At 34.3% G+C, this 20,784-nt stretch overlaps 1 protein-coding gene across 19 annotated transcripts in view; it reads right to left on the bottom strand.

Annotated features, from left to right (window-relative positions):
- Nucleotides 1-4,190: 4,190 nt before the first annotated feature.
- The window catches only part of LOC131153445 (agamous-like MADS-box protein MADS2), a 75,043-nt gene continuing 58,449 nt past the window's right edge, over nt 4,191-20,784 (bottom strand). For all 19 annotated transcript variants that reach the window (XM_058105765.1, XM_058105752.1, XM_058105760.1 and 16 more), the window contains 2 exons: nt 4,800-4,927; nt 4,191-4,704 (listed from right to left, as the gene is read on the bottom strand). In XM_058105765.1, the coding sequence (XP_057961748.1) occupies nt 4,620-4,704; nt 4,800-4,927 (213 nt within the window). In that variant the 3' untranslated portion in view covers nt 4,191-4,619. The remainder of the gene's footprint in view (nt 4,705-4,799; nt 4,928-20,784) is intronic.

The following is a 20,784-nucleotide window of genomic DNA, read 5'->3' on the forward strand; positions in this document are numbered from 1 at the left end:
CTTCTTTGAGCAAAAATGCTGAGTTCTTGAATCTTATCAAGAGAAGAATACCGGTGAAATAAATCTTGAGCTTCATACTTCATTCTTTTTGATATTTTGATTGAAGTATATTAGTCATTTCAAATTGTACTAATAAACTCTATCTGAGAGCATTCTTTGTACACACATATTTGATCTTCTTCTTGTAGTTTTTGATAGTTCAAGGTTATTTGGATCATTGGACCAAGCATGGGGTATCGCTTGGAGAGGGGGCTCTACCTTTAAGGAGGTTTGTAAAGGTTTGTTCCACCCTGAAAGGAACAAAATAGTGGAAACCTTAGATGCTATTGGCTTAAGGTGAGGACATAGGCTGGGGATAAGCCGAACCTCATAAAAATCTCGGTCTCACTCTTAACTTTTTTCTTTATTTTCTGCATATATAAATTGTGTGGTGTGTATTCAAAGTGCAGGAAGTCAAAACCAAGATTAAGAAGACTTTTGGCTTAAGAAAGTACGTTGATCTTTTGTGAAAACCTTAGAGGGAGTACGTTGATCGTTTTCAGAAATCTTAATTGAAAGAAAGTAAACAAATTTCATTCTTAATAGGGCTTGAATCAAATATCCATAGGGTTATAACCAAACTCTACATTGAGTGTTTGGAATCAACAAAGTGTTGCTACTTGTTTATTGTGTTGAGTGGATTAGTTCGTTGTTGTTTGCTTGTGTTGAGATTGAGTATGGTTTGTGGATTGGTTAAATATCTAAATATTATTGTGTGATTGCTAAAAAGGTTGTGAATTCATAAAAAGTTTATAAAGAAAATTTTAATAACCCAATTCACTCCCCCCCTCTTGGGACTACACCTCAACTTTCAATTGGTATCAGAGACGTGTTATAAAAAATCTTAAAAAGAAGTTATATAAATATCTAAATGGCACACATGGGAGTAGCTCCCTTTAGAGAGGGTCAATCCTCAACTAGACCACCAATCTTCTGTGGTTTCAATTATACATTTGGGAAACAACGAATGAGATTTTATCTTCAAACCATGGATTGGAAAGCTTGGAAGGTTGTCACACGTGGTGATTAAATTCCTACAAAACTAGCGGACGGAAAAGAAGTTCCTGAGGAAGAAAAAGACATGACCAAAATAGACCATAAAATGTTACAAATCAACTATAGTGCTATAAATGACTTATATTGTGCTCTTGATATAAATGAGTTTAATAGGGTCATGGCTTACAAAACGGAAAAGGAAATATGGGATAGACCTAAGGTAACGAAGGTACCATTGATGTTAGAGACAATAGAATTGATATGTTGACTAGTGAATACGAAGCTTTTAGGATGAATCCAGATGAATCCATCACAAACATGTATACTAGGTTTACACATATCATAAACTCCCTAAACGCTTCAGGGGAAACTTATTCCACTTATGAGATGATACGTAAAATCCTTAGAGGACTTCTACCCGTTTGGGAACCAAAAGCCACAGCCATAATGAAAGGAAGAAATCTTAAAAACGCCTCACTAGATGAACTCATGGGATCACTATTAACTTAACACAAATAATGCTCATTAAAAAACAAGGAACTCCAACACATAAGCACACAAGTAAAACCTAGTTGTCTTACATTATTACAATTCAAATTTGAGATTTAAACATATTCCAAAAGGAAAACCAAAATCGTGTGGGGCCCATTGAGCTGTGTGGGACCCTCATGGGTCTCGAACTCGAACTTGCAATAGTATGTCAACTTGGGTCTTCTCATGTTGAAAATATTCCAGATACTCCATGTATACCTACAAGAGTTATAAACCAATGTGGACATCGGGTGGTCGTCCACGTGTCACCGTGTCAGTAAAGGACAAGGGTAAGGGCTGCTGATCCCCATCACCCACTCAGTTTGGATCTCGTATGCCCGAGAAACATGCATGTTCCTTACTTTGGATCCCTTCAACCCATTTTTGTAAGTTAGATGCTAAAGACATGGGATTTGTTGGCTCATTTCATATAGGTTTAGTAGGCCATACGATTCAAACTTTGGAACTACTTGCTCGTTTGCAACAAGAGTACTAGCTTGTTGACTTGAAGCATATTCCACATTTTGGGGAACTTGAACCCCATTTTTAACTTGTTGTCTAGATAATGCAATACAAACATGGGAACCATTGGCTCATTTGATGCAAGTTTAGTTCATATGGGTTGTTTCACTTACGACTATGGCAGTGGAAGTTGGATTGTGACAAAAATATGCATATTTCACCTTTTGGGCCCTTGAAACCCAAATTTTTAGCTTGTTTACATGGTTCAAATTTGGGAACCATTGGTTCAATTGATGCAACAATAGTTCTCTTAAGACATTTTACTTATGAAAATAGTGCAGGTAGTTGGTTAGTGATGAGAATAAGCATATTCCACATTTGGGCTCCTTAATCCCAATTTGGGGTTGTGTTTAGGTCCTATGGTACAAACTTGTGAACCGTTGGCTCATCTAATTAAGGACTAGTTTTCATAGGAAATTTTACATACGAGCACGGTTGCAGTAATCGATTTTTGAGAAAAACATGTATGTTCCATGTTTTGGGCACCATAAACCCCATTTTCGACTTGTTTTATAGGTCTTATGGTATAAACATAAGAACCGTTGGCACGTTTGACATAGGTTTGGTTCCCATGAATCATTTTACTTACAACTACGGTGGCAATAGTTGTTTTGTGATAAAAATATGCAATACCTAGAACCCCATTTTTGACTTGTTTTAGGTCATATAGTTTAAACTTGGGAACCATTGGCTCGTTTGAAGTAGGACTAGTTCCCCTTCCCAAACACACACACACACACACACACACACACGCGCGCACATAGAAATGAGTATTCATATTGTAGACACCCTAATTTTTATTAGGTCTCCCCATGAGGTCATGTGCCTACGGTCAATGAAACTTTGAAGATCACATTTGGAACATTCATTTGAGTCTTGATTGAAAAGCAAAATCCCGTGAATGAATCCCTGAAAAGAAACCCCTATTATGAAAGTCCTTGTCATTTGAGTCTTATCCATAATCGAGTCCGTAAATATTTTTTTTGGGTTAGGTCCACATGTCCTTTTATAGTTAGGCCCGTATTGTCAAAACCTTAGCTGAGTTATGTTCATTTAATCAAGGCCACATTTTTTAAATCTAGTCTCTTTGTTAATGTGTCTAGGTTATAGTCTCTAAATAAATTTTGTTAAAAAAATTAATTTAATTTTATATTATATTTTATCTAAATTCATGCAATTCATATTCAACATCCAGATTTTACCCAATAAAATACAAAAAATGTATTTCCCCATAGCTTAATCATTTTTCATTTGGTAAAGAACTTTATACTTTAATTTGAATGGGTGAATTTTGAGTGACATGATTATGAATAGAATGGACTTTATAGAGCATGCACACACTATTATTTACTGCATTAAAGTGTGTTGCACAATGGACACAATCACACGAATAATTTGTACACTCTGCATGCAATTTTGCCGGGGAAAAGAAAAGGAAAAGCCAAAAGCAGAGTCATAATTATATCAAAGGAAACCAAGTCCTAGGCTGTCGGTTCAAACTAATCTTTAAGGCATCAAATGCTTGAAAATCATGTCTAAAAATTATTATCTCATTGCTTAATAAATATTCTGCTTGATTTTGAAATGAAAACACCAAAACCAAAACAAAACAAAACAAAGCACAAAATCGACATGAGAAGTAATGGTTATGGGGAATTTTCCTTCCTTTTTTTTTTTTCCTTATTTTTGCTTTTGATCAATTCGTCGTATGTTTTGGTAAAGGTAAACAGGAAGCAATGGGCCTTGTCACTTGACAGTGTAGCTTTTCCTCCACCTCAAGTTGAAACTTGATGGTCATGCTAGAACCATTTCTACTTGGCAACTTAACAAAACAAAGAATGATGATGAAAGCTACTTATATCACACATCCACCATAGCTTTCTATGGGCAACAGTGTGGCTGGTACGCATGCCACTCTCTTTCTTAAACGCTTTCAATCAACCTCACCTTTTACTCTCTCAAGTCATTGAACCAATCTAAGGAATCAACATCGTCTAAAAATAAAAATAAAAATTATCTAACATAGTTTAATAACGTTATATGTGAGAAACACCATCTATACATGTACGACTTGACTTCACTTAATTTTTGGTTCACCCAAGTGGAATGCAAGCACTGGTTTAATTCCTTATGATATGAGTCTCCATACATTTTTAATGATCCAGACAGTTACACAATATCAATCTCGTGATTTGACTTATACATAACTTCTATATTACATTTATATACCTAGTTCAACACTCTCCTCTACCAACATAACATTTCAAGACTTAGGAGGGACTATTCTTCCTCAGCATTCTCAATTAAAATTCAGAACACAGTAAGAACCAAGACATAGAATTGGTTTATTACAAGTCATATTTTGTGCTGCACTAGGCTTAAAATTCATATTTACACCACTAAGCATCTCATTATTAAGCTTTTTGATAGGTAAATGATGTCAAATATAGAACGCAACATCAACTTATTACGAAAGCATGCACACTTAGCTTCTCTTCATGCAATTTAAAGCTTCCAAATATATATATATATCAAAGCATCCATCCAGGGAACAATCCGTTACCAGTTTGTGCGGAGGCTGCAACATTCATCTCGTTGAGCGCCACAGGATTGCAACTGTTAATGGAACAAAGGGAAAGGAAATGATTTAATTAAGTGGCAGAGAGCCAACCATGCACTGTACTTAACTAGGGAGGAGAGTAGTTAATTACCCCATCTGCAGTGTACTATTGCATTCTAAAGGAACGAAAAATCCCTCAGACTGAGGCGGCTGGCGACTGTATGGGACATTGCATGGCTCAACTTCCCATGATGATAGAGAGGGTGCACCCTCACTCAACTGCCAAACATGGAAATGTAGGCGCCGGGAAAGTTCAGCAGTCAATTGAAGAAGTGGAGAAAATGAGATTTCCTTAAAAATAAAAATGTAACTACTGCTATATCTACAATTCATTATCTAAAAATTCATGATAATTTACTGAGAATTCAATTTTTGAATTTGTCCCACATTAAAAGAATAGAATGAATGATTATTAGACATTTTATAATCTAAATACAATTACTTTATATGGTCAGACATTTTCAAACTTCCATGCAGTGTGTTATTTTGAATTTAGTTCAGGGCTTGGTTTGTTCCTAAAAGCAATCTCGGTTCAAAGCAATGTATAAATATTTCAAATTTTCTATTCTAGTAATGATAATATTGGGAAATTTAAAAAAAGTAAACTCATGAACATTTTAGGATAACTCTTTAGAGACACGAATTTTACTGTAGATATTGCTACAATCCTATTTTACTCTGGTCAAGGACTTGTTCTCTCTTCCACAATCTCACCTAGGAAGAACTTCTTCAATTGCTTTAGAGTATGGGTCGTAAAGTTGTGTTAAGTAGTGACTCATTCCACAATCTCACATAGGAAGAATTTCTTCAATTGCTTTAGAGTATGGGTTGTAAAGTTGTGTTAAGTTGTGACTCATATTCATAAGGTGTTCACTTAAAGACTGTTACAAATAGGAGAGCTTAGGGTCCCTCCGCAATGCATGAAACCTCTCTGCTTGCTAAAACAAAGTTAAACGGGTATCCCGTAGTACGGAGCATTACATTTTAGTTACTGCGCAATGTAAATATATATCATATGAGGATATATGTTTTTTTTTTTTTTTTTTTTTATGTGAAAATTATAATTTGTAGACCAAATGGATTTAAAGTAGTTTTTGTTTGATAAGGAAAATTGCGCAGGGACTCCGTACTATAGGCACATTACCAGATCATGTAAATTCATCTTCTTCTTTTTCCTTTACCTTTCTCTAATTTTTTGTCTTTGTTGTTTGCACGCATAATCTTATGACATAATTTTACAAGTTCCTTTTCTATATTCTTTTCATTGGGTTTGTAAGTAGCTTTTCTATTTTCTCCTTACTGCTTTTGCTCCTTTGAATGGTTTGCAAGCATCTTGCTTGTCAAACTGCTTATTTCTACTATCGAATTAATTCTATCTTTTACCTTTCAAAAGAAAGAAAAAATAATAATAATAAAGATGGGTGCTTATGTACATGGTTGGACCAAAAACTAAAGGTTTAAATTTTATGGGTTAAGTTAGCACTCACCAATATACGGAAATCCCGTCCATGAGGAATTGATGGTTCAATTTGGGATCAAATGTTCATGCATTTGTTCTTACAAATGTTGATCCCATAAAAGGGTCATGGATCCTACAGATGATAATTCGATAAATTAATGAATAGACTCCTATGGTTTATGGTCTCTCCCATAGCTAAGTAATGACTCTTAGATGGTTGAATGACATGTAGTGATTAGGAGTGGATTCTATTGAAGGGGGAGTAATTGGAACTCATAAAAAATTGGAAGATTGTTGAGAATTTCATTTATGAGTTTATCTAACATACGAAAAATAGAGTAAAGAATGGGTGCTTATATATGTGGTTGGATCGAAAATCAAAAGATTATACCTTTTGTATTAAGTTGGTACTCACCCATGTATATCAAACTCATCCACGAAGATTTTCAACTCCTAACATAATCTTTTACGTTTTACGATACATTGCTTTGTGTCACGGGCCGACTATTTTCACACCGTTGTGAAAGGGTCATGTGGCGCTAGCTAAAACACTCTTGTTTAACTAGTCAACCTATCATTTATCAACATTCATCCATGAAACACATTCATTAGCATTCAATTAAATGGTAGCGGAAACAATAAGCATTGATGAAAGCAATGGCAAGCAAGCAGTAAATATTGAATCTACGCAATTCATTAACAATACCTCCATTGATAATGTGTGTTTAGCGAGGGAGGCATGTAGGCTAAATACGTTGACAAAAGCTAGTGTGTTTTACAATGACTGATGAGCACTCACCCACCCCTAAAGAGGTTTTTATGTAATTATCATCCTGACACTAGGAAATATCAAAGTGACTGAAGAGTCATGCTGTCTTATTTGGCATACAAAGACATTATTAGAAGAAAATAACCTTACACTAGTATTTACATGATGAAAGCCCATCCCAAGCATGTGAGATAAGCTGTCACTGGCAAGCATAATGCCCTGAACAAACTTAGCTCGTGACACTCTCCTCCACTTATGCGGTCGACGTCCTCAAAGACTTTGGCGGTAGGTACACTTCAAGTTTGTCCATGAACGATTGAATATCTTTCGCATAAATCTAGCTGCTTTCTTTGTCATCATGAAATTTTCATTTCATTATGAACTTCTACCTCTTCCTCCTTGAGGATATGAACTTTCTATCTACAAAGATCTTTTTAACTTCACGTCTCTTAGGTTGCACTTTCTTCAACTTCTACTCAGGTCATCGGTATCAGCGTTGAATGGCTTGAGGCAATTGACATGAAATTGTGGTCTTCTCCCCTGATCTGCCCACTTCTTCATCTGCTTAGAAGCTTTCTCCAGATAGGCTCGGGCAAATTCTGCATTCTATTTCCATTCTTTGGTGAAGATGTACGCTCTGGGACTCTTTCGTCTATACTGATCGCCCACTATGTGAGGTAACAGCAGCTTCTAGCCTGTAACAAACTCAAAAGGGCTTTTTTTTTGTTGTTAAGCTCCTTTGGGCATTGCCACAGAATGGAGCCACATCAAGTAGTTGCACCCAATTCTGGTTGTATTTGACAAAATGGTGCAAGCACTCTTCTAATAGCTCTCGGAATCTATTCATATGTCCGTCTATCTATGGGTGATAACTTGAAGAGATGTCAAGATGTGACCTGAATATCTTGAAAAATTTTGTCAAGAAGTTGTCAATGAACATTAAGTCTCGGTCACAAATATTAACTTAGGGAACACCCAAAAATTTCACAATAGTCACAAGGAACAATTGTGTCATCTCCTTTGCCGAACAGTACTTTGGTGCAGCTATGAACATACCAAACTTCCTCTGCTCCCCCTTGTTGTATTGGAAAATGAGACAAATCTGGGTATAACCAACCACATCATCTCGCAGCTACGGCCAGCAATACCCCTTCCTTAGTAGTCCTGTCATTGGAGTCATTCTCCGCAAATACCCCTCAACGAACTTCCTGAAATAGTTAGTAAAGCCAAGAAAGGAACGCAATTCCTTCACTGTAGTGGGGATCTTTTGTTGTTGAATCATCCTTACCTTCTCAATACCCCTCTGGATATGACCTTGTTCAACCACCTGACTAAGGAATTTGTTGCTCCACTGAGTGAAAGAGAATTTCCCTCTCTTCACATCAGACTGTTTCCCCTTAGCTTATTGAACACCTTCCATATATGTTCTTCATGTTTCCTCTGAAACAACAACGATGCTCCCAATGTTGTTTTGGAAGAGCATAGACATCCTGCTTCCCATTCATCAAAACGTTTTCCAAACTCTGTTATCTTTAGAGGTGTCATACGACATGGCCCTTTAGTAGGTGGTTTCATTCCTGATAATAACTCGATCCCATGCTGCACAGTCCATCGTGAAGGCAAATTGTGAGGTAGCTTATCCGACAACACCTCCATGTACTCATCCAACACCGCTTGGATGGTCGTAGGCACCTATTCTTGGCCTACTTCTCTATCTACAACCACCATGGCTAGACGTGCTCACCCTGACCCAATCCCTCACTGAGTTGTATGGCTGAAAAGGACTTCCCGTCGTCTCCTTTCGTAGCAATGACTTGCACCATGCATGAGTGATCTCCCATCAGACACAGGAAACCAGTCAAAGGCATCACCAATGCCTTCGCCCCCTTAGGAACTCCATTTCTATAATGACTAGAAAGTCATCCAATGGCACCATTGTGAAATTTACATGAGCTTCCCACTGTCCAAGCTTCATAGTCACTTGCTTGGCTACTCCCTGCGCTACAGAATTAACTGCTTTCATGTGTCCTGTATCATTCTCTAAGGATAAGTTGATTCTCCAAGCTTCCAACTACGAAACACAATTATAAGTAGTCCCCATCTTGAATTTTTGAGTTTGATCCCTATTTTGATTATGACAAACCATAGTATCTCATCTGTGTGTTAAGTGTTTGAATAGGTTTATTTTTCTAAGTACGGATGACAGATGAGAAATGGAAGCTGAAAAGCACTTAAATGCACACACCATTTGGCCCAATCTATGAATTTGCAAAGGATCAGAGCATGAAGTTTTTTGTTTGTTTTAAGTTGTATTGTAGTGCATTATATTTTTATTTTGGGTCTGTAATAATCAAAGTTTTATAATAATTAATGCATTGCATACATGGTAGGACTATAGGCTCAAAGACTTTAGATAGACCCTAGGTCCCTGCACATCACTTTGATAAATCCCCTCAATCTTACAAATTATAATTATGCAAGCAGGGGAAAACCATACTTAAAAACATAACCCATTTCTTAAGCTTGAAAGGACTTCGGGAGACCGAACCTTGTGCGTTGAAAATGTCTCAGTCGATTGAGTAGGTGAAACTTCAAAATAATTGACTTCGCTCGGCCAACCGAACCAAAATTGTAGTAAATTTTCATGATCAACCGAATCATGAATACTAACTTTTTCACCTTCCCCGGGCGCCCAAACCTTATGTTCAAATATACCTCAAGCGACCGAAATGAGACATTCGGAAGACCGAACTATGAACCGGGCGACTGAACCTCGAACGTTTGGAAAATCGCTTTCAGCCACCTAAACCTGTCCTCGGGCACCTGAAGTTGAAAATTCAATTTTTCCTAATGGTTATATTTTTATTGAAGGCTATATATATACCTTCATTTGGGAAAACCAAGATGAGATTAGTGCCTTAATTAAAAAAATTTATCTCTGAATCTCCTTGAGCTTTTCATTCCCAAACAAGTCTATATACTCCACCCATTCGTATTCCTTTGTTAAAACAAATTTGATGAGAGTGCTCTGAGAGATCCTACATTGTTTCCACTAGCTTATACTCTCATATTGATTGTTGATTATAGAGAGAGTTAAGCCCAAAATTTTTCCCCAATGATTTAATCAGTATAATCTTTTTAGGGAGGACTTTTTAAGCTTCTGAGTTTTTGCATTTTTATTTCAAGACTCTTGAGCTTGTCTTATGTTTTTGAAGAAAATTTTTTTAGACAAACTTGCTTTTCTAAATATCTCTTGTGCTTGAGTTTCCGAATATTTTTTTGAGATATTTGATTATACACTGGAAATCTTTAAACATTATTTGTGGTCAATATATTTATATACATTGTTTCAAAGAAACTTTACTCACTCTCACACTTTGATTGCATATTGACACAATATTGAGAGTAGATTCACATATCTTCACTGAGCTTATACTTCCTATCCTACTGAAGTGCATTGGTTATTACTTGTGTGTATCAGTACAAATCTGCTTGTGTTAGAAGCATCTTTATTTGTACATATATTTTTTATTCATTGTTGAATTCCAGGTGTGGCCTGAGAGGGTGTTGATCTAGCGCGTAAGGATCGGGTTGTAAAGGTTGGGGTCAACCCTGTTAATGTGACCTTGAGTCTTCTCCCTACTGTAAAGAGAGTTTGTAAAGGTTGAGGTTATCCCTGGTAATTTGACCTGGTGTTGTAATCGGTGCCGCTCCACCCGTTAAGTGAGCATTAGTGGAATTCTCCAGCTTGCGAGGTGAGGTGGGGACGTAGGCAATATTGGCCGAACCCCGATAACATATCATGTGTGCACTTTACATTTCTACAATTTATTTACAGCACATGTATGATTATTTTCAATAGACTATGAATGCTACATATGATTTAATTCTCACACATTATATTTATTTGCGCATTTGGGATTGCATAGACAAACCCTAGGTTGTGTTATACCACTCATTTAGTTGAACCTAGGAGATAAATTTTCAATACCCAATTCACCCCCCTTTTGGGAACACACCAATTCTAACAATTGGTATCAGAGCCTCATTGCATAGACTTAAATGTTTTTGCGAAAGATCGCAGTGGCTCGAGTTGGTGTATACCCATTTAGAGAGGGACGATCATCTTCCAGTCTTGCATTATTTTGTGGTGTTGATTACACCGCCTGAAAATTTAGAATGAGCATATTTATAAAAGTAATGGACTAAAAGGCTTGGCAAGTGATTGCTAAAGGAAGTGGTGTACAAATTTTTGAAAATGATTTTAACTTGATTAATTCTAATGCCATGCATATGCTATACTGCTCCTTAGGGTCTAACATTTTCCTTGAGATTATGGCTTGTAAAAGTGTACAGGAAATCTGAGATAAACTGGAAAAGAAATATGGAGAGACCCAGTAAAAGGAGATTGCCACTCCAAAAACTCCAAGATCAAATGATTAGGTAGAGGCAGATCATGGGCTAACCGCAATAACTAATGAGGAGGTATACATATATCTCCTTCTAGTTTAATTAATATTGCACGTGATGATTCATCTATTGATTCCCGCAACACATTATTTTAGGAATCATCTGTTGAATGTTGTGATAATCTTGTTGATGACACATGTAAAGATTCATATAATGATTGTGTTAAATTGGGTGGTGAATCATCTGATAGCACATTTTATAATCATGAGAATGATGCATGCAATGATTGATGTGAAAATGATTATAATAGTTTTTGTAATGACTCAAGCGGTGAAATGAATACTAAAAGCATGCTTTCTTATAAAAAGCTTGAAAATGTTTCATTGAAAATGCATAAACTTCTAGGCAAAAAGATTGGCAAAGCAATTAGGAGAGATAAAAGATTATTATGTCATCTTAGAAAAGAGAAAGATTAAGAAGATATTAAAAATTACATGCTTAGAAGAAGAAATGGATGATTATTCAAGAGTTATAATCAAAGTTAAAAATGAAAAGAATAATCATAATAGACCCTTCGCAATTAAAATGAAAAATATTTTCAAAAAGAGTTCATGTTCTATCTATCAAACCCACAGTCATGCCTCATCAAGTAAAAACAGAATAAATAAGCATAATCTTTTATGTATATTCAATACCTTCTTATGTTGTAAAACTATGTGGCACGTATGGTTTAATTGGTTACTTAAAAGTGCCAGAGGCTTAAATAAAGAAATGTTGTGGGTAATCATGAAGGCAAACTCCATAGGGTCTAAGGAAGATCAGAATCCAATAGAAATTATATAAATATTTTAATCTTCCCTTAGTTTTGAGGTTTAGGGGTTGTGATGATTGTAGGCTTAGGGAGTGGTTCGGGGTTAAAATATATAAACCTAGTATCTACATCCACTTCCAATTGGACATGGCATCTTTTCCAGGTAATTAATTTCAAATGCCTAACCCATGCTTAAATATAACACTTTAAGTTAAGCCACTGTTGTCCATTGCATAAGATTGAGTTGTAAGGATCCATCCTATATCATATATTATTATACCCTAAACTCATTTTTGAATATGAAAAGCCTAAATAAAAATCTAGTCATTACTCTAGGTATAAGCACTAATGATGATTAATTTCTATTATAATAGTACTAATTAAAAGTCATTCCCCTCGCAATCAAATTTAGAGGTATCCACTAAGGGATTCATATTTAATCGTTGAATCAAATTATTACCTTTGAGCTTAAAATATAAAATGCCTCTATTTTGGTTCACCATTCCATCTATAAGACTCTTTACGAAATCACGATCATATCTGTTAAAGATTATACCTATCCATCGGTTTGTATCCTTGCTACAAATCATGATCATATCTATAGGATACTTTCAATTCTCCAAAGAGCATTGTTAAAGAAAAATCATATACTCATAAATGCTCTTTGCCTTAGTGTTTGGACATATTCACTATCATAAAACTATTTTAATGTTGTCCACATGTGCTCACTTCTGAATACTCTTCTGAACTTAATGTTAATTTAATCGTTGAGAGTATATATTCTTTTTTGCTTCACAAGCTCTCTGTAACACCCCAACCTAGGTCTGTCAGGAAGTAGTGTGTCTCTCCTCCTCCACCTAGACCAGACAACAAGGGGCAGACCTTATCGGACTAATGACCGGCCCCATAGATCAACACATGTCATTTTTAGTGTGTTTTGTCCTCACTTAAACACTTAATGAGAAAACTTCTCAAAAGATCACCCATCCCAAGATTACTCCAAGTTAAGCACACTTAAGTGGAGTTCTTATGGGAAGGCTCCCGAAAAGAAAGGTGCACCTTGTTTATATGAGTAGTAACATCTAATCTTTTTAAGCCTTTCTTCAACAGGTTATCATACTCTCAATCCTTCAAGTCAAATCTTTAGAGCTTCATATTTTTAGTGAAGTTGAATGGCTAAATTAATTGCACTAGGTTTCTAATTTAATTCCAAAAGAAACCTGTGCAAGAGTAGTTAAATCTAAAAGCCATTTGAACTTAGGCCTCTATCATATATTGAAATTCATAAGTAAAGAGGCATATGTTGTCTTATAACCCTGAAGAAGTATTGTATGTGACTTTTTGGTCCTCTAAGACAAAGCACTATTGGCCATGTTCAAATCATTGAAAAATTTTGTATGCTTGTCTGAATTTTTTTTTTTTTTAAAGTAAGATAAAGGCATAAAAGGGTTTAGTGCATAACTCAGGGGGAGCATTTCTCTTTACATGACTACATATATTAAATGCTCTTGTAATCATACCACATGTCTATATGCATGTATGAACAACATTGCAAATTAATATCCATAATGCGTTAAATGATTAAATCTCCTTGATGAATAGATTATTATTCATGAATTGATAATTGCTACCTGATTGCATGCTTAGTCTAGGATGCCTCCTGCATAGCGGATGCAGTGGATTGAATTGTATGCTAGTAGTGGATTTTAGGTTGTTGCATGATTTATATGAATATTTTGTTGAGAACAACCATTTATCAGGTACAGGTTTTATGGGAAAATGTACAATTTACAGACGGCATGCTGCCAAATTTTCGTTAGAATTTTCCCAAAATAAAATCTTGTACAAAGATGATTATAATAGAATAAAAGTTAAAATCCTTTTGAAAGGATGAGTGAAAACTAATTGAATATTAAATTTCATCATCACATAATCATCAAATGATTAGGGGAGCTCAGCTCCATCCCTAGAAAAAAGCATAAAAGACTTATATGCATCACCTCACTTTTTGTGTATTGAGGCTCTTCTGGGATTCCTGAACATTATATTATGTGTTTAAAGTGTTATGATTTGATATGGAATGTTTGTGGGTCATGAACTATATAGCATGCCTTTATATACATTCTTTTATGCATCTATGGTCTATAAGGACAACTACAATGATCAAATGACAAATGCAATTGATAATTATTCAGTATAGTTGATTTTAAAGATTTAGATTGATGACTTATACTACTAAGCATAATGAAATTAGTCTTTAACTGGTATAAGCAATTTATTGTATCTAAGTTAGCATTCAAATCGATAGGGGCAGCATCCAAAAATGAAAATGTCTATCTTATTATGCTCATAAACTTTTGCATAGATCAGTTCTTGAATTCTCTGTGACTCTTGTGCTTAAATGCGATGATTGTATTGAAAATCATAATTTGAATTATGTTGATTAGCCACAGTCATTTGTGTTGTCATATGATCCTTGCTTTAAATTGTTTGACGCCATTAGGATCATTGTGGTTGTATTTTTCTAGTTATATTATAAGTATGTGCTTAATTGACAAACCAGAAAAATGTTGCTTGCTTGCATTAAATTAAATTTTTTTTTTTCAGCAAGCACCCCTAGTATCTTTTGACAATAGCATAAGGGGGACATATATTTATATATACATGTATATTTAATTATATATATATATATATATATTTTTATTTATGGTAGGATCTAATTTCAAAACTAAAACTCTTTATCTCTTGCTTTATTTTTATTATATAAATATATATTTTTAAATTGCATAACTGGTTCTATAACTACACATAAAAATGCATGCGAACTAATTAGATCATGTTTATGCTCAAACTTATTTTTTATATATGCCGCATGTCTTCTAATTCCAATTTTCTGTGGGTCTTATGAAATGCTTAAATTGCAATTGCTTGAGGATATTTCTGGTTTGGCTATGTTTTTCATATCATTTAAATCTTTTAATGACCAATTATACTGTTTTGTGTACTCAATTGCCATACTTTTTTAAAAACAGTCACACTTTTTTTCCTGCTCTTTTGCTGATGACAAAAGGGGGAGACGTTTTATAAGAGCAAAATTAAATCCTTCTCCCTGAACTTTTGTTACTCAAAATAGAAAATGATAGCTGTATTTAATTGCACAACTTGAACAAATCAAAAGTATTCATGCTTGTAAGTGAACTTTATTGAACATCATTCTTTTAATGCATATTGTTAGGGGGAGCCTTGTCAGGCGAACCCAAATTTTGCTTTTGTGTTTTTCATCATTAAAAAGAGGGAGATTGTTGACTTGTTGAGTCTGATCCCTGTTTTAATTATGACAAACCACAGTATCTCATCCGTGTGTTAAGTGTTTGAACAAGTTTATTTTTTAAGCACGGATGACAAATGAGCAATGGAAGCCGAAAAACACTTAAATGCGCTCACCATTCGGCGCAATCCATGAATTTGTAAAGGAGCAGAGCATGAAATTTCTTATTTGTTTCAAGTTGTATTGTAGTGCATTATATTTTCATTTTGGGTCTATAATAATCAAAGGTCTGTAATAATTGATGCATTGCATGCATGGTAGGACTATAAGCTCAATGTCCTTAGATCGACCCTAAGTCCCTGCTCATCACTTTGATAAATCCCCTAAATCTATAGATTATAATTATGCAATCAGGGGAAAACCATACTTAAAAGCAGGACCCATTTCTTAAGCTTAAAAGGACTTCGGGCGACCAAACCTTGTGCATTGAAAACGCCTCAGTCAACCGAATGGGTGAAAAGTCAAAATAGTTGACTTGGCCTGGGCGACTGAATCGAAATTGAACTAAACTTTCATACTCAATTAAACCATGAATAATAACTTTTTCACCTTCCCTGGGTGCCCAAACCTTACGTTCAAATATACCTCAAGCGACTGAAATGAGAAGTTTGGCAGACCGAATATTGAACTAGGCGACTGAACCTCATGTGTTAGGAAAATCACCTTGGTTCAACCACCTGAACCGGTCCTCAGGCACTCGAAGTTGAAAATTTAACTTTTCCAATTGTGAGTGTTTGGGCGACCAACCCTGAGGTATGAGCGACTGAAACTCTCAAGTTACCATATTTTTTAACCGTGGTGATTGTGGTTAATTGGAGGTAAATTTGATTAAGGGCTTATTAAACAATTTTAATAATTTCCTTTATATCCTAACTGTCATATTTTTATTGAAGGCTATATATATACCTTCATTTGGAAAAAGCCAAGATGAGATTAGTGCCTTAGTTAACAAAATTTCTCTTTGAATCTCGTTGAGCTTTTCATTCCCAAACAAGCCTATATACTCCACCCATTCCTATTCCATTGCTAAAACAAATTTGGTGAGAGTGCTTTGAGAGATCCTACATTGTTTCCACTAGCTTATACTCTCATATTGATTGTTGATTTTAGAGAGAGTTAATCCTAAAGTTTTTCCCCAGTGATTTAATCAATATAATTTTTTGAAAAAGACTTTTCAAGCTTGTGAGTTTTTGCATTTTTATTGCCAGACTTTTGAGCTTGTCTTGTGTTTTTGAAGAAAATATTTTTGGACAAGCTTGTTTTCCTAAATATCCCTTGTGCTTGCATTTCCGAAATTTATTTTGAGATATTTGATTGTACACTTGAAATCTTTGAAACATTATTTGTGGTTGATATATTTATATACATTGCTTCAAAAAAACTTTGCTAACACACTCTCTCACTTTGATTGCATATTGACACAATATTGAGTTTAGATTCACATATCTTCATTGAGCTTATACTTCCTATCCTATTGAAGTGCACTGGTTATTGCTTGCTTTATGGCATGGGACGATAATGAAGAAAGCTCATCATCCAAATCATTTAATAATTCTTGTAATGATTCAGCTGATGAATCCAATGACGAGAGTATGTCATCTTAGGAAGAACTACAAAGAAAATTATTCAAAGTTCGTAAGATTCTAGTTAAAGTAACTAAACGATAGACTTCATTGAAAAATAAGAATGAAACTGTTATGAAAGAATTAGAATGTAAAAGTCTTGCTGAAAGAGAAAACGATTTAAAAATCAGGAAATTAGAAAGCAAGAATGAAAAGGTGATAAAAGAATTAGAAGATCTAAAATCCCAAACTTGCATTGATAAAGACAAAGATCAATATATATATTTATGAACTAGAGAACAAAATCAGCAAGATGTCTCAAAACCAAGTAAAGCTGCAAGAAAAGAGTAAAAATACACAAGACTCAAAAATTTGTGATCTTAAAAGTAAATTTGAGGATCAAAATAAAATAATTTACAACTTCGCTAGAGGAAAATAAAATCTTGATAAAATGATTGGCGTACAAAGAATATCCTTGAATAAAGAAGGTATAGGATTTAATGGAGTTGAGAATACAAGAAAAAAGAACATCTACATAAGCTACTTTGCAAAAGCCTCCAAAGATTATGCTAGCACCTCCTCAAATGCTTACACACATACCACATGTTTTCTATGTAAGGAGAAAGGACACATTAAGTTTGAATGTTCATTCAAACGAAAGGGTGCAAAAATCAGACAAGTTTGGAGAATAAAAGAATAAACTCTTGGTAAACCATCTGGACCCAAGAAAGTATGGGTACCTAGATAAAAAACCTAGTTCACAAACTAAGGACTCCAAAGATATTAGGATTAGCACTTTCCTTTTTAGAAATTAAGAAGGCTAAATTTATACTAAACTGAAAAGGGATGCCTCCATAGCCTACAAGATTCAAGATAGGAAATTCAAATATGAGAAGAAAATTTCTCTTTGTTCAATTACTATATGGATATTGAACTAGTTGAAATGAAAAATCTTAAAGAAGAATTTATGAGCTTATTGACGACTATAACATTGAAACAAATGAATACAAGAATGGCATTCTTGGCCACAAATCAAGAAAGCTTGGATTGTATAAGGCTTAACTTAGAAAGTACTGAGATTTGATAAGCCATATAAATTTTGGTATTCATATGCAAAAGAATTATTTAAAATCAAAAGAAAGAAAATATGAAGCAAAATTGAGCTTATTGCATAAAAAATTCAAATAAGGAATAAGGATAAGTGTTTGAAGAAAGCATGAGCATGAGCATACAAATCTAATGGTAATGCAAGATGCATATATAATTTGTGAAACCAAACACTAAGCTAGGTTGAAATATTATTTTGTTGTGCTTAGTTCTTTTATTTGTTTTTCTCTTGACCATCTTAGCTCACATGCTGATGTTGGATTATGTTATATATAAATTTTGGCATAATGAATAATGAATGACCATGTTTTGATTAAAATATATGCTGACTTATGGACCTTGTTATTGTGATCTAAATGCGGAACTTTTTTTGGTCCTTAATACTTTTGCATAATATTTCTTTCAGCTTATTTTTTGGTTGATATAAAAAGGAAGAGAAAATTTATCAAAGCTGAATGTAAGCAAATTGAGCATGAGCATGGCATGATAAATTCAAAGCACGATTGATAATCTATGCACCTTCATGAATACATAGTTTATATTTCATGAATGAAATTATAAATTTATTGAATATGAAATACATTTCATTCAAGGGGGGAGGGGGGTTAGATTTGTTATGTAATGATATTATGACTTATGGAAATTATTGAAAAATCTGATATACAATCGTTTGTATTTTATCATGTTATTTTAGGGACTTATTCTCTATCTTTTTATGCATGATGAATGCAAAGTTTTTGTTTTGTGTCTTCACCTGATATATACTTTTGCTTATGGTTGTTCTTTACCTTAGCATTTATATATTTTTCTTGATATCTTACTCTTTTTTATTGATGTCAAAAGGGAGAGAATTTTTGGGCAAAAATTGAGCATGACATACCTAAGCATGTATATTGACTATTGCAAATATTGTTAAGTTGATGCTTATTGTAAGGAGGAGCCTTTTTAAGGCTTACTCATTTTTGCTCCTTGTTTGTCATCATCAAAAAGGGGGAGATTATAAATCTTATAAGGCTTAAAATCTTATTTTTATGATAACAAATCAAGGGAATTTAATATGCTTTCAAAGTAGTGATGCTTCAAGAATCAAGTATTAGAAAATTCAAGATCAAGTAATCACAAGAGTACATTGTAAACCTACAAACAAGTTATTCAAACAAAGCTCAGATCAAAGTTTGACAAAGCTCAGATCAAAGTTTGACAAATATTATGAAAGCTCAAAGTTTGACAAATCTTATGAAAGCTCAAAGTTTGACAAATACTATAGAAGCTCAAAGAAAGTTGAAACTTAAGCAAGATGAACTCCAAGCAAGGACATACATCAAAACTTCAATAATTAAATGTTTTACAGTCTTAAGGAAGTCTTATGTAAGTACTTCAATTGTAAGTACTTCAATTTATTAAAGTTCAATATGAATGCATTGAAACTCTTTAGGAATAATAAAGACCTAGAGACCTATTTTTAAGACCTTGAATTTTTTTTTTTCAAAGTTATAAATTAAAAGGCCCAAAAAGAAAAAAGAGTTTTTGAAATTAAAGTCTTAAAAAAACAAGTTTTTCAAATGCTCAGGCGACTGACTTTTTTGTGTTTTTAAGATTGGCAAACAGAAGGGTGCCAGGCACCTCAACTTAACCTAGTAGGTGCCTGACCTTGACAACTAAGGCAACTGACCTTGTTTTTCCAGGTGACTGATTGTACACTGACTTTTTAAATAAAACTGGATTTGAACAAGATAGGCGATTGTCATTTGAAAGTTTTTAAAAGTTCAGTGCGGGAAAGTTTCTAAATTTGGTTTCTTTGGCTCCAAACTTCGTGCAAACTTGGGAACAAGGAATACACTTTTTAATTTCTATATATAGCCCCCAAGGCAAAGATTTTAAATCACCAAGAAATTATTTAGCAATTAAATACTCTCAAGTGCTCTCAATTTTCAAAGGCTATCTTGCTCACATCTTGCTCATATCTTGCTGATATTCTCTACTGAGTTTTTACTAAAATTCTCACACCAAGATTGAGCATAAATTCTGAATCTTTCAATCATAAAAAAATCATATCGGTGATAAATTTATTTTGAGCTTCAATTTCATTGCATATTTATATTTACTTTGAAGTATACTTTGTGCTTAAAATTATACTAATCTACTCTTTTGAGAGTGTCATTGTACACCAAATTGTTTCTTCTTTCTTTTATAATTTTTGATGATTCAAGGTTGGTTGAATTGTTGTACCGAACGTGGGGTATCATTTGGAGTGGGGGCTCCACCCTAAAGGAGGGATTGTAACCGTTTGTTCCGCCTATAAAGGAACGCTATAGTGGAATCCTTAGGTGGTCTTGCCTAAGGCGAGGACGTAGGCTGGGTATAAGCTGAACCTCGTAAAAAACTCGGTCTCACTCTCTTTCCCTAAACTCTCTTTAATTTTCTGCACATATATAACTACGTGGTTGCTAATTTCAAATCTATAAATTGTGTGGATTGGATATTAAATAAACAAAAAATTAATTTGACTTTGGAATTGCAGAAACCAAAAAGGAGTACGTTGGTTGATCAATACTTATTGCGGAAACCATAAGGTATGGGAGTACGTTGATTAACACTAAAGACTCATTAATTGAAAGTTTATTTAAAAC

The sequence above is a fragment of the Malania oleifera genome, chromosome 4 (genome assembly GCF_029873635.1).
Source record: "Malania oleifera isolate guangnan ecotype guangnan chromosome 4, ASM2987363v1, whole genome shotgun sequence".
Lineage (NCBI taxonomy): Eukaryota > Viridiplantae > Streptophyta > Magnoliopsida > Santalales > Ximeniaceae > Malania > Malania oleifera.